Below are 14,095 nucleotides of genomic sequence, written 5' to 3' on the forward strand. Positions count from 1 at the left end.
CAGCCACAAGAGAAAGGTGCTTTGATGGCTCTTGAACATGAAAAGGAATAATTTTGGCTGTGGCTTTCTAGATCTTTTGCTCTTTGGGTCTTAGAAGCAGCAAGGTGCATTGATTCATGTAAGTCAGAATTATTAAGTTTATTCATCACCTCATAAAAACACCCAAGGTGATGTGCATCTCAGTTAAAAAAACAAAACTTTTCACCAAAAAAATCATATCACTTTTTCAAACTCATATTGATGGAATGCTCATCTTAGACAGCTAATCCCTCACAGGATTTACAGACGAAATAAAACATTTTATTTTTCCTGCTTTGTTACACCAAGCTCCAATCTAGCACCAGTGATTGTTTGTTTTGTTTGTTTTGAGTGGAGAAAGGGAGAAATAGTCAGCTGATAGCTTTCAAAACAAAAGTAAATAATGGGAGATGTATGTTCTGTCACTGGAGAAGGGGAGCACACAATCTTGAAAGAAAGTCTAAAAAGAGAAATACTGAAAGGTTCATGAAACAACCCTCTGTCCCACCCCCGCCCCGCAAATAACGTTTTTATGTTTATTTTTAAAGCCACACCCACAAAATCAATTGCCCTCCCCTTTCTTTTGCTCCACAGGTAGGCAGCCTTGAATTCATCTCCTAATTTGCAAAGTCCGTTCCCTTTTCACAACCAAATTTTGGAGACATTTATGGAAAATATCCTAAATGATCAAATCCGTCTTGGAAAAGAGACTGCATTTTGCCATGGGATTTCATCACAAACAACAATCTGCTAGTGAGGCAGGGGGGAGGACTAAGTTGGAGTGGGGAACTCTTTTCAGCCGCGACGGCTATACAATATTCCCTCTGAGCAACCTTCTGAGGACCACAGGCCAGTGGGGGGCAGAACCAGAGGCAAATGTGAGTGGAGTCACAAATGTAAACTTTTGTACAGGAAGCTCACATACCCCTCTCTGTCCTCCATCCAGACAAGTGAGAAGCATTATCAGAGGTGAGGGACACATTCCAGCCAGGCAAAAGCATGCAAGCAGGGTGGAAAGCCTGGCCAGTGAGGGGGTGTGGCCTGTAGAATGTTCTGAGGGCCAGATAGAAAGGCCTGGAGGACCACATTTGAGTCCAAGGCCTGAGGTTCCCCATCATCCTAAGCCCCATCATCCTACTCACCACTCCCCGCCCTGCAAACTGAGTGTTTCAACAGATTCTGCAAAGAGGAAAACAGGCCTGGGGGTTCAAGGTACAAAATTGTAGCAGTTGCTGTAGTCCCACCAGAAGCCCTTGGAGAACTTTAAAATTTTTGGAAAACAGACAGTGGGGAGTCAAGTCTATTTTAAATGCACACATTTAATAGTTCTTTCAATATACAGATCCTGGAAACATTGCAGTGGACTGGAAACTCTTTTCAGAAAAAGAGAGAACTTCCCTTGTCAACATGGATGCTCTTGCTGGCAATCCTTCTCTGAGATACAGGGAAACCTTCTGAGATCTGAGTCAGATTTGGAATCTAGAAAGTCTTAACGAAAACAGGCACATCCATGAGAGAGGCTGAATAGTTCCTGATGAAGGTCCCTCCATCAAACACCTGCGCCGTGTTGATGTCCTTCCACTTCTGACCTTCACTGGGCAGGTAAATATCTCTTTGACGGTGCCCTTGTTCAGTTATTGGGGCAACAAGGACCTGGATTGAAAAAGGAAAGTTAGAAGCCTTGGAATATAGAAAACTGCTTTATACTCAGACCATTGGTCCATCAAGCTCAGTTGTGTAGACACTGCCTGCCTGCCCTATCTGGAGGCATTGAGACATTGAACCTGGGATCTAATGGATGTGAAGCATATGCTCTACCAGGGCTGTAGCCTTGCCCTTAGAGTATGTAGTCAGAACACTGATAATTTCCGCTCAGCCCCTCCAAGAGGTGGGTGGGGTTTGCGATCCTGCGCAGGGCTTCCTGGGACCACGGTGCCACCCGCCTTGGCTACAGGGTGGCCATCGCCCCACTGATAAAGTAAAGCTCACTTGAAACCAGCGCACTATTACCTGTTCTGATAATGACTTTATATCATAACGGTGAAATCAATAAAGTTTGCTTTGACGCCATCTATTAAAACCCCACCCTTCTTCCCAAAAGATCCTAGGGCGGCAAACAACAAGTGATAAAACGATTACCGTATTTTTCGGCCTATAGGACGCACTTTTCCCCCTCCAAAAATGAAGGGGAAATGTGTGTGCGTCCTGTGGAGCGAATACAGGCTTTCGCTGAAGCCTGGAGAGCGAGAGGAGTCGGTGCGCACCGACCCCTCTCGCTCTCCAGGCTTCAGGAAGCTCTGCGCAACCCTCGGGAGCCCGGCGCGAAGCCGCGCCAGGCTCCAGTGGGTTGCGCGGAGCTGCCTGCGCTCCAGGGCAGAGCGCCCCGCACTTTGGGAAGACATCGGCAGCCCCACAAGCTCAGGGGACAGCGGGGAGGTGCAGCGCTGCCATCCCGCTGTTCTCCGACCTGGTTTGGATTCCCCGACCTGGTTTTGGGGGGAAAATAAAGGGGGGGATTTCCTTTATTTCCCCCCCAAAAAACTAGGTGCGTCCTATGGGACGAAAAATACGGTAAAAAATCTTGAAAAGATGTTACGAACGTCTTTAAAACAATTCCAGTACTGATGCAAACTGGGCAAAGACTGATCTAAAGAGAGGTTCCAGGAAGACGAGGGCAGCCTTTTTTTGGTTTGTTTTAAAACACAGAGTTCTAAGGCACTAGAGTGCACAAATGTTCATCATTACAGCACAATGGTTCTTTCCAAATTCATGAAAGATTCTTTATGAGTGACAGACTTGAGTCTGAGTCCATACTTATTTTAATTGGAATTGCCAGGAGTTGCAAACACATTACGTTGTATTTTCAGAACTGAACTTTTATCACAAATTTGGATCCCAGCCGCTCAGCAGAAAGGCCTGATGTTCTTAGTCCAATCTTTGGTTTTGCATTAGCTGTATCATAAGAAAAGATCTCTTCTTGTTAATGCAGGCCACATTTCTGCATTGGAAACTGTCCGATTCAATTTTAGAGATTCCCCCCGCTGCCCCATTTAAGTGATTTTCTGGGAGGAGATATGTGATGATATCTTATAAGTGCAGATTCCACTTGTCAGCTTACCGTAGGCTGCATTTCACAAATAATGTTTGCCATGAAATTGAATTTATGTTCTTTTTAAAATGCAAGGGCCAAACTAGTGGAGTGATGGCCTGCCTTGTTTACAGAAATGGATCTGCTGCTCCATTTCTATAAAGTGTGAAGCAGATTTAAAGTGGGAAAATGTCCTTTTCTGCTGCCTGTGCCTTTTCTCTGAAACCCCTTTGATTTTTCTCCTAGTGGACCTCCATGGCTAAAAGTAACACTGGCTAAGAGGAAAACACATTTGAAATAATTTCACCTGGAAAAGCATAGATGGGGATATTTAATTCCCCCACTGATGCCATGCTTTAAATTGACCCGGGCACCAATTTAGAAGGAGTCAGAAAGACTCATAGCTAGGTCCTGCTGCCATCACGTCTAGTTCAAAAGTGGGGAAATGGCCACCTTTATTTGTCACAAGCTGAATACATTCACTGAAATCAATATAAAAGCATCAAGGTCTCAGGAATTGATATATGTCAAAGCTCTGAGCCTTTCATGTTGGAAAGTGTAATGGCTTTTTACAAATGGCCATGATTTCCATTTTCACCTCCAATAAAATGTACCTACTTCCAAGAACAAGGATCTTGGTACGTACAGCGATGCTAGGACATTTGCCCTAGGCCTCTATGCAACAGATAAGAAACCTGTAATTGATGCTGACACTATTACGCTTCTGGAGCTGCAGTTCACCTTATGGAATTAAGGACAGGTCATGAGTGTCTGTTTCACTTAACTGAATCAGATGAGGCAGCGGGATTCTGACACAGAAGAATATATTAACTAGCCCCAATATAACCAGAAAAGGCCACCTGTTCCTGAGTTTATAACCATAAACAAAGGTAATAAAATATGAAGTCAATATAAATGTTTATACTAATGTCTTCATTCCACAAGGGTATTATATTTCTTTCACTCACAGAATTTCCATGTACAGATGCAAAGGTGATGACAGCTTTCTGACATACTTGATTTGTTCCCTTTCTGGGGCCTCTGTGTTTTACTACTAATGTTTAAAGATCACAAGGACACAAGCATAAGCCTAGCACAGTGGTACCTCGGTTTTTGAATAGCTTAGTTCCAGAACAACACGGAACCTGAACACTGCAAACCCGGAAGTAGGTGTTTTGGTTTTTGAACTTTGCCTCAGAAGCCGAATGTGCTCCTGAGCTTCCGTTTTCACTGTTGCGCAGCTCATTTGAGTCCCCTGCATAATTATTAAGGCTTTTTTCCTGCTGTTTTTACCCTTGCGCAGCTTATTTAAGTCCTCCCCCCATTGAAATTAAGGCTTTTTTCCTTCCATTTTTACCCTTGCACAGCTAATTTAAGTCCCCCCCCCATCGTAATTAAAGCCTTCTGTTTCTGATTACAGTGTTCTGAGGTGATATTTGGTGCTTTTGTTTTTGCTAATTTTTTGAGTTTTTGTTTGTGTGGCTTTTTCATTTTTGTGACTGTGGCTTGTTTTTTGTTTTATGACTGATTGATTGTTTGATTGTGTGACTGTGGAAATGGATAAAAGCCCCCCATCCAAACAGTGACTATCATCAGTGCAGGTAAGGAAAAAAATTAATTTTAATTTTTATCATCTACAATACTCTTATTTATTTTATAGTACAGAACATTAATTATTGCTTTCATTTTATGGATCAATGGTCTTGTTAGATAGTAAAATTCATGTTAAATTGCTATTTTAGGGGTTGCTTTTAAAAGTCTGGAACGGATTAATTACTTTCTATGGGAAAGTGTTTTGGAACACTTTGGTTTTGGAACAGACTTCCAGAACCAATTAAGTTTGAGAACCAAGGTAGTACCGTACCATTTAAGAAGGCACTGCCATTCTGCCTCATTGCAGCTTTGCTTCTTTGTTCACCTGGCTGAATCAGCTAGACTCAAAGCAGAACACCTGATAGTGAAACCGAAGTCATCTTCAGATGTTCCCAACCGGCACCAAAGAGTGCCTTGCCTAGGAAGATCAAAGTTTGACTAGGAAGATCAGATGACTGAAACTAGCCCTTGGACTTGTAGCAAGGTCATTGTATGTTCCACACAATGGTAGCTGAGCAACCATCTGCCACAAGGTTTAATTGGTAACTAGCTGTTCCTACACCCTCGCTGTCAGCCCAAAGTCCATTTGTCTGTGAGAGCAAGTGTTCTGATTACTTGCATGTCTACATAGTCTGCTTCAAGGTGTATGGAACTTGTCACAATCAGGCAAAAGCCGTTTTCAATTATGTGAATCAGAATACAATGAGAAACATGCAGGCCCACGAGAGAGAATTGTGTATCATACCCACTAAAAACATTCTAAGTTCTATAAATAACATTGTCTAAGAAGACTAAGCACACCCAGACACACTCATCGTTCCACTCACTTGTGATTTTTCACTTCACAAAAGATATTAGGTTGCCTACATTTTTCACACCATTCGGCTGTTCACATGAGTTGCCATTTGCAGAAGTGGCCACTGTATTTTGGGCTTGTCTATACGGCAACAAAATGTAGGAGTATCCACATGATGTCAGTCCTACCCCCATTTTTGTCTTGGACCTTTCTCCCTTGTAAATGCAGGGATTTTCAATCATCTTACATCTTACATTTTAAAGGGCGGAAGGTCAAGGATCACACTGGGATGAGGTTCACATTTTACTTTGGACAGTACAGGAGAAAAGACTCTCCTAACCCTGCACATTCTCTAATACAGTAGTAACCAAGACAATTTAAAGCATCAAAGCAGAAATAATTGATCAAAAAGATTGCGATGAGGCAACTACTGCTCTTTTTAAAACAGTCACTGTAAATTTTAGAAGGCCTCAAATGCACACAAAACTCCATTACCCTTTGAGCGCTTAATGAGCCCTCAGTGAGAGTCTTCTTAATATGATTAAAGGCAACACTTTAGATCCTACCATGCACCACCCTCAGAACTAAAGACACTAAAGATCAATGTGTCGTTGCCTTGATCTGGGAGAAATATTTAAGTCTTTACATTAATCATAAATTCAGCAAATAGGAAAGTGCTTCAAAAGATTTAATTAGATATTGGCTGTATTTGAAATGCTAACAGCAAAGGAAATTAGAGTGTTAACTGCTCTTTAATTTATTTCCAGTTGCTTGTTAATGCTAATTGATTATAACATTAACGGAGCACCTAATTGCCTTATTAATCTAGACAAACAAGATCTGAAATACTTGGAGGTATCATTGGCATGAACATCTCATAGAAATCAATCTCATAAACCGTCTTCCTTGTTTCAAGATGCCTCTAGGTGTGGACAGCTAGTACCACCACCCATGCCTCCTTTTGCCCAAGTCAATGGCATCATAGAGAAAAGGAGCAGGGTATTCCTAGAGCGGTGGAAGATTCTTCCCCAACATGTAAAGACACACATATGGAGGAGATAGTTATTTAAATTTTATAGTGGACAAAAAGGGGGCCAGCGTTTTATAGTTCTTTATTTGCATTCTTTTCCTCCTATCTCATATAGGAACTTACAGCAAGTCAGACTGCTTGCCTGTCTAGCCCAGTGTTGTCTGCTCTTCTGACTGGCAGTGACTTTTGAGGGTCTGAGGCAGAGGACATGATGCCAGGGATGGAACCTCAGACCTTCTGAGTTATGGTCACTGTCCTACATTTCTAGGATACAGGGCAGGTTATAGGGTTTCATTATGACCAGTGCAAAGTCAAGATGATTGCTACAGTCCAATGGCTTTGCTATGCATGTGGTGCTTCCAATGCATACCCAAACAGTAATATTTGAAAGGATGTCTCAGTCCTCTTCTAACATATACCCCTCTCAACTGCCTCTTGTGGTTCACTTGGATAGCTACAGACTTCAGGCTTCAATGGGGAAGCTCAACAACTTTGGTTGCCCCCCCCCCCCAAACAAAATTCCTGGCTACACCCATATGGCACCATCACCAAGAGAGCAACATGAAGAACTAGCTTACTGAGCAAACAACGGTGTGACCCCAGCCAGTTTCAGTGGTTCTTTGGGCCAGGGTCTGTTTGCGACCCATCATTCCTAAACCTCCATCAATGTAATCCAGAGTTCCTTTTCACAAACAGCCAAGGAGAAACTAATCATGTTTCAACAGAATCAATGGAGACATGTGCCTAGATTGTTACCCAAACAATAAAGTTGATATGGAAAGTGGTCTTGATAGACTGGGCCTCTAACTGCCATTGATCTCCAACGGGTTTTAGTTCACTGAGGAAAAGACTGTGGTATTGAATCCCTATACTATACCACCTCATTTATTTACAGTGGGGGGGGGCATGATTCAGTGATGGAATAATGTGTGATTCAGCATGTTTTTATTGAAAAGTGTCATATGAATTAACAGGTAAACCTTTGGTTATAATCTATGGGCAGTCACCAATGTAGAACTTTATCAAGTAGATTCTAAAGCCTGCCACCGTAATCTGTGATTATTGTATCAGCAGAACACATGTTCTTATAGTATCCTCATTTCCTCAGTTTTGTCTCTTATTTATACAGGTGAAAGTTGTTTTTTTCCATGCTAGCAAAAAGGCAAACCAAAAACCAGAAGCTTCACTGGAGACGCAGCCAGTCATGCTATAATAAATCAAGTTGATCAACTAAGAATGCCCCATAAAACATCACTTCCTGCATAACTAGCCACACACAGAAAAAGCGTAACATACAGCTACGTCCAACAGGCTTTCCCAGACTATTGTAGAAGACTCCAAATTAAACCAACAGATGGGTGATGGATTTTCCAGGATGACAGTAGTCGGAGCCATAGAAGGGGGAGCGGGGTGCAGATGGAAAGAAGCGTGAGAGGAAATGAGAGAAGTGAAAGTGAGATCTAGAATGTCACTGAATGGAAAGCCCCATATTTCACTCTGGTACTGTAGGCATTTGCTTGCTTTGCTAAAAGCATTGTAAACCTGCCAGTTGAAATACTGATGTTGCTGGGCTTTTGTGAGGCTGTGGAAAATGTCACATAAATCACAATCACTCCAGTGAACCCTCTGCCAAAGGGAAGGTAATGGTGGGAAACCAGCGAGGAATGGTAAATGTGATGTAGTGGCTGGACAGAGGCAGCGTTGAAAGGGAAAGTTTTAAAAGTGCTATTTACTTCTCTGACTAATGGTTGACCTAGTAAGGAGGTCACAGTGGCCTGGTTCATATGACAGGGAGAGTCAAACTACACGGAAGGATGCATGAATCTGTCGCATTTTGGTTTCTCTTTGTTGCTCATTTTTTTCAAATCTTAAATTCAGTTCTCCACTTTCTGCATCTAATTTTCAAATTTCTTTTTATTTAACCCTCATGAAGATTCATCAACTTTTTAGTGTGAATTTTTCCTAATAAACACATTTTTGTCTGCAATTTTATTTAATACACACATTTTTGCACGTCGTTTCCCCTGATTTAATGCATTGTTGTGTTATTTTTATGAATATACACATTTTTATGCACACCTCCCCCAATATATGCATTTATTTTTAATTATTTTACACATTGATTGGAGAACTGCATTGCAAAATTTAGAGTAGTGCCAATTTCAATTCACACATCATTTCTGGAAGTGAGAATTAGGTAGCTTTTTGTTAAATTGAGAATCAATTGCTCTTCCCTGGCCCTTTTTACTGCTGCATTGAGCTAAGCCAAAGTTTGACCCATCAGACATTCTCCAGGAGCCTGCACATTTTTGCAGCCCTTGTAAGCCATAGTTTGGCTTACTGCACCCTGCAAAACAGACTATGGATGGATATCTGACAGGCCAAAGTCAGGGAGAAAGTGTTGTTTTCTATAGCAAGTTATAGCTGGGGAGTACTGGGACGACATTCTGGAATACTTAGTCAGGGACCATTGGTGGAGACCCTGTGCTTTAGGTTATGAGTAGATTCTGAGGGATGCTACCTTAAACAAGTCAGATACCTGCACCTTTATAAGGAAATCATGCTATAACCTTCGAAGCTGGTCAACTGATCATATATTCATCTCTCTCCTCCATTTCTGATGTCCATCACAGTCGCATTCCTGTGAGGAATCCAGTTTGCAGCTCTGCCCTCATGATGGATAATGGGCTGCTGCCAGGCCAGATCTAGACCCTGAAGCAGTTTTATCTGGCTTGCCAGGCAGACTTGACACAGAAGTAAAATTTTGCAACAAAAAAATTTGCAGTCCTTTACAGTAGTAGCATATGTTTTATAACATCAGCATCCCGCTCATTGTCTGGAAAATACATCAGACCCTGAACATGAAGAAGTTAGCCACTCCTTCACCCCCACTTAATGTATTGACGCTAAAATTGCCAGATGTCTGGACATGTAGAAACCGTTTAGATCCGTTCTATTTTTCCAAGCACAAGAAGTTAATGGGCCAAATAAACCTTAAATCAAAATTTGGCTCTTGATTGGCTTTCTCCCCACACCTTTTTCAATACAATAAGTACATCTCAATCATGTCCTCCTTGACTTTTTGTAAACTTAAAAATCTCTACATGCAAAGTTTTTAGACTCTCATGTGGTGGGTACTCCAACCTCTTGATTATTTACTTGCCTGCTCTGTATCTTTCTCCTGTCCTTTAGTATTCATTTGGAGCGAAATACAGGCATTCCACCAATTTATGTAACAGCATTGTGATAGGGATTATTTTTTTAGGGGATCAAATATAAAGCTAACATGAGATTTATGTTTCCCTACACACTGCCACTACGTGAGCTGCTGTTCTTCATGAACTTTCCATTCTGACTCCAAGATCCCCTTCCTGAATAGTCACAGCCAAGTTAGACTTCATATATTGGGATTTTCATGTCCCAGCAAGCATCACTTTGGACCTCCTTGCACTGAATCACATTGCCCATTCTACTGCCCATTTGCTCAGTTAGAAGAAAGCTTTCACACACTGCTTGGGTTTTCACCATCCTGAGTAGTTTTGTGTCATCTTCTACACTTTTGTTCACCTCTGACTCTGAGTCCTTCATGATTAAGTTAAACAGCATGGATCCCAACACAGATCATTGGAAGACCTCATGGGTGATTTTCATCCATTGTTAGTAATGCACTTTTATTCTTAGTCTTAGTTTTCTGTTTTTAATGCTTTAATGTTGGAACCTTCTGGTAACATTTTGTAGGAGTCATTTGGGAGGAAGATGATAAAGATAGAGGCAGACAGACACACACACACACACACACACACACACACACACACAAACACCACATATATAATGTCCACTGGATCACATATGTCTCTGTTTTCCTACACAGAGCAAGAAGTTGGGCAGGTGATGTTCAAGGTCCCTTCCATCACTATCATTGTATGATTTTACATTTTGACTGGACAATCTAAATGTGTCTCGTTCCAAAAGTTTAGTGAGGCAAGAATTCCATTTACAGAAGTCATGCTGATTCCTCCTCAGCAAAGTTAATTCTTCCATGTTTTCAGAATTCTAGCTATAATAAATGTTTTCTGCCAATTTTAATTTATGAGGGTTTTCTATCATCAAGTATTCTATTTTACCTTTGTAACTTTACATGAATTTTCAAAACCCGCAGAGAACTGAAATGTTCAGTACTCTAATATAAATCCAAATGCCTTATAGAAAATATTCAGTCCCTGAGATGCCCTTCCTGGTCCAAAACATGCTGGAGTAAAATTTATTTCTTACCTCATCTCCTATGAGAAATTCATCATCAATTGTAAAGGTAATGGACTCAGTGGGGCTGAGCCACCATACAGGTCGAAAAATAGGGTATCCTACAGAGAGCCACTCCTTGCTGTATTTTTCAACAAGAGGCACCACAAAACTCTGATGTGTCTGAACATAGTGCCTGGTGAGATTCAGCACCTGAAAGAAAGGAAGTTCAGCATATTATTTAAATACGCTGTGGAGAAGACAATAGAGAAGCAGGTATTTTAGTTTGATTTATGTTCTCCCAAAGGGAGTAGATACAGAGGGTGGAATTCAATGTCACACTCTTTTAATCATTCCATCTGCACAAGCATTGCAGGGATTCCACCCTCCCCCACACTGTGTGTTGTAATGGAGGTTCTCTCAACTGAGCCAATTTCAGAGTGTGCACAGGGGAAGGAAGGGGGCGGGGAGGAGCTGTGTTGTATAAGCAAAAGTCCTTGCACAGGTCTTCTCCTGACAGGGATGCCTAGGTGAATCCAACCCAGAGTAGCCTATAAAATATGACTTTAGTGGTATTGTAATCCCAGCCTATCTAAGTCTCTCATCCTTCAGCTTGGATGAAAACCATCTCTTCAGTCTCTTATCGTGCTAGTCTTTACTGCCACTACTCCTGTAGCCAGCATTGTGTCGAGAGGAGGAGAATGGCAGCAACCACAAACAAATTGGTATAGAATATTTAGAGCAAATTCTGTAAGGTGGCCTTCTTTTTTCAGAAAACTGCCTTCTTTGAAGTTTCAGCTGAGCTCTAGAACATAGCTAAAGGACTAAGAGAGCATAGCTAAAGGGCTAAGATAAGAAGATTAGTATAAACAGAATTAATAGTGGGAGAAAGAATGTGAAAGGGGAATTAGAAAGGAGAGATGGGGCACACAGCATGAAGCAACTAGGAGGAGGGGGTAATTTGAACTGATTAAGAGAAGCAAAAAAGAAGACTGTGAATGGTAGAATGCCATGAGCAAGGTATGCAGCAGAGTTTAGGGCTGAAATAAGAATTTAAGATGAGGTATAAGAAAGCCCTGGTGATAGCTGAGGCAATAAAGTACAAGAACTTGAACCAGAGTTTCTATGAAATCAGAAAAAGCAAATGTTGGCAGTGTTAAGAAGAAATATATTGCAAGATCTGGCACCAGAATCTTTTGCTGACGAACAACACAGAGGCAAATTTCTCTCCCCCCCCCCCTTTCTCCATAACACACACCCACACCCCATGTGCAAAACTGAAGCTCACAGCCAGCCCTACCTTTGGGCAAAGTGAAGCAGCTTCCCTAGGCAGCAATTACAGCCACCTTGCTGATCCTCCTAAGCCCCTATGTTAGAGGACAGAGCTATACCGGTATATGCTACATGGCATGTCCTGGCCCCTATAAACTGACTTGCTATCTCAGGTGTGGCAGAGGACCCTGTCCTACCACCAGTGTTAGATTAAGATTCAACTGCTGGTCCAGTTAGCTTCTGTATGTGAAATGGACCATCTTGTCCTTCACCTCAGGCAGCAAAATGCCTTGGGCCAGTCCTGGATGAGAGTACTGATGATGTGTCAAGGAAGACGGAAGTGATGATTTCAGAGAAGACATACAGAGTATACTGTTTAATCCACCTTAAACTTTGGTGGTGGTGAATCATCCAAAATGAGACATTGTGGAGATAAAAAATATTAGTAAGAACTGAGGGAGAGAATTCGGGTACCAAGAGAGCAGAATATTATCATTAGCATACCAATGGTAGTTGATATACCTACCCAGTCATCACAACAGACCCATGGTGGAGTATGGAAAGACATCACAGGAAGGAAAGTCACAATCTGCAGCCATCTAATATATAGCTCTTCATCGATCAGAAATTCATTTGCAAGACTTCCTCCTGCACAGCACAAACAAATAAAAATGGTTGGGCAACAGGAAAACCGTTATAAATATTTAGAATTCAACTTTAATCTTTGATCCAGTAATTTAGGAATGACCAGGTTATGTTAATGATAAACCCTGAGATTTGTAACAAGGCCTCTGTGTGCTCTTGTATAATCAAGGTGCTATTGAAACACTGCCCAGTCACCACCAGGCCTCATGTATCTCAGCTTCTCCTGCACTGCACTGCACTGGGTCTTCTGGCAGTGGTGTCTGCTGCATCCACTGCAGAATGCCAACTCTGCCTGTGGTGAAACTTCCCTGGATAGCTTTAAGGGGAGGGCCACTGCAATAGACTTCAGTTGTGCTATTGCGGCCATTGCTGAGATGATGATGATTTATATCCAACAAAATATTAAAATACAATAGTACAAAATATTAAAATACAATAGCTTCATCCCAGGGCTCTTCCAGACAGCCAGTTAATTGAGCTTTCATCCTGATACAGGTGCACAAAATCTGCATGAATGTTTTACAACACTGTTATTTATTGAGACATCATGATGCTTTATTTGTGTGCAAGTTACATGCCACAATCACTTTTCTTACCACGAAAATTCCAGGGGGGTTGGAAGCAGGTTTGCTGCACAAGAGCACCACAATCACTTTAACTGCACAATCTAAATTTGCTGGTTTACAGCTAGGGGGTCATTATATGTTGGTCTATCCAGCTCAATGTTGTCTTCATTGTCCGGCTGCAGCAGTCTGGGGTTTTGGAAAGAACATTCCCATTTCTACCTGGTCTTCCTCCATACAAAGCAGATGGCCTACCATTGAGCTATGGCCATTCCCCACAAAAGAGTGACAGCTTGGAAATGGCTTCTGTCTCCTATTTGCTGGTACAGGAGCCAATAAGATCCAAAGGGAGAAAGAAGAGGCTAGAGAAGTCAGCGTTGTTCAAAAAGACACATGCCAGATGCTTAAACAGTCTCCACGGCTCAAAGCAAATGGAACTGAAGAATGGCCTGATCCAACTCACATTTTGGCATTCCTGGCATTCTGGAAACACAAGTTGTAGGAAGAATTTCAAAAGCAATGGGAAAGTGGGGTGGCGGGGTGGGGGGACGGGGACACTGAGTATACTGAGATTTCACAGAGAAACAACATTTCTGACCATCTGACTCCTAACACAAAACAATGTAATTGGCTTGGTGTACATTATGAAGGATTCAAGCTGAGATGTGAAACAAATGGGGTGCAGTTTCCAGCTGGAAAGGAAAAGTACATAGTATAAATAGTGGGCAATCCAGATAATCTGTTAAAAGAAAGAACATCTTTCATCTCTCTTTCTGGTACGTGCTTTGCATTTGTTGCTTTAGCAGCTTGACTGCTGGCGTATTATAACATCAACAGTCAGCAGCCTGGAA

At 41.8% G+C, this 14,095-nt stretch overlaps 1 protein-coding gene across 5 annotated transcripts in view; it reads right to left on the reverse strand.

The window, feature by feature from the left end:
* Positions 1 to 1,319: 1,319 nt before the first annotated feature.
* The window catches only part of LOC308596940 (SITS-binding protein-like), a 33,814-nt gene continuing 21,038 nt past the window's right edge, over positions 1,320 to 14,095 (reverse strand). For all 5 annotated transcript variants that reach the window (XM_081212301.1, XM_081212299.1, XM_081212300.1 and 2 more), the window contains 3 exons: positions 12,563 to 12,684; positions 10,798 to 10,977; positions 1,320 to 1,671 (listed from right to left, as the gene is read on the reverse strand). In XM_081212301.1, coding sequence (XP_081068427.1) covers positions 1,498 to 1,671; positions 10,798 to 10,977; positions 12,563 to 12,684 — 476 coding nt within the window. In that variant the 3' untranslated portion in view covers positions 1,320 to 1,497. The remainder of the gene's footprint in view (positions 1,672 to 10,797; positions 10,978 to 12,562; positions 12,685 to 14,095) is intronic.

The sequence above is a fragment of the Podarcis bocagei genome (assembly GCF_964188305.1).
Source record: "Podarcis bocagei genome assembly, chromosome: 1".
NCBI lineage: Eukaryota > Metazoa > Chordata > Lepidosauria > Squamata > Lacertidae > Podarcis > Podarcis bocagei.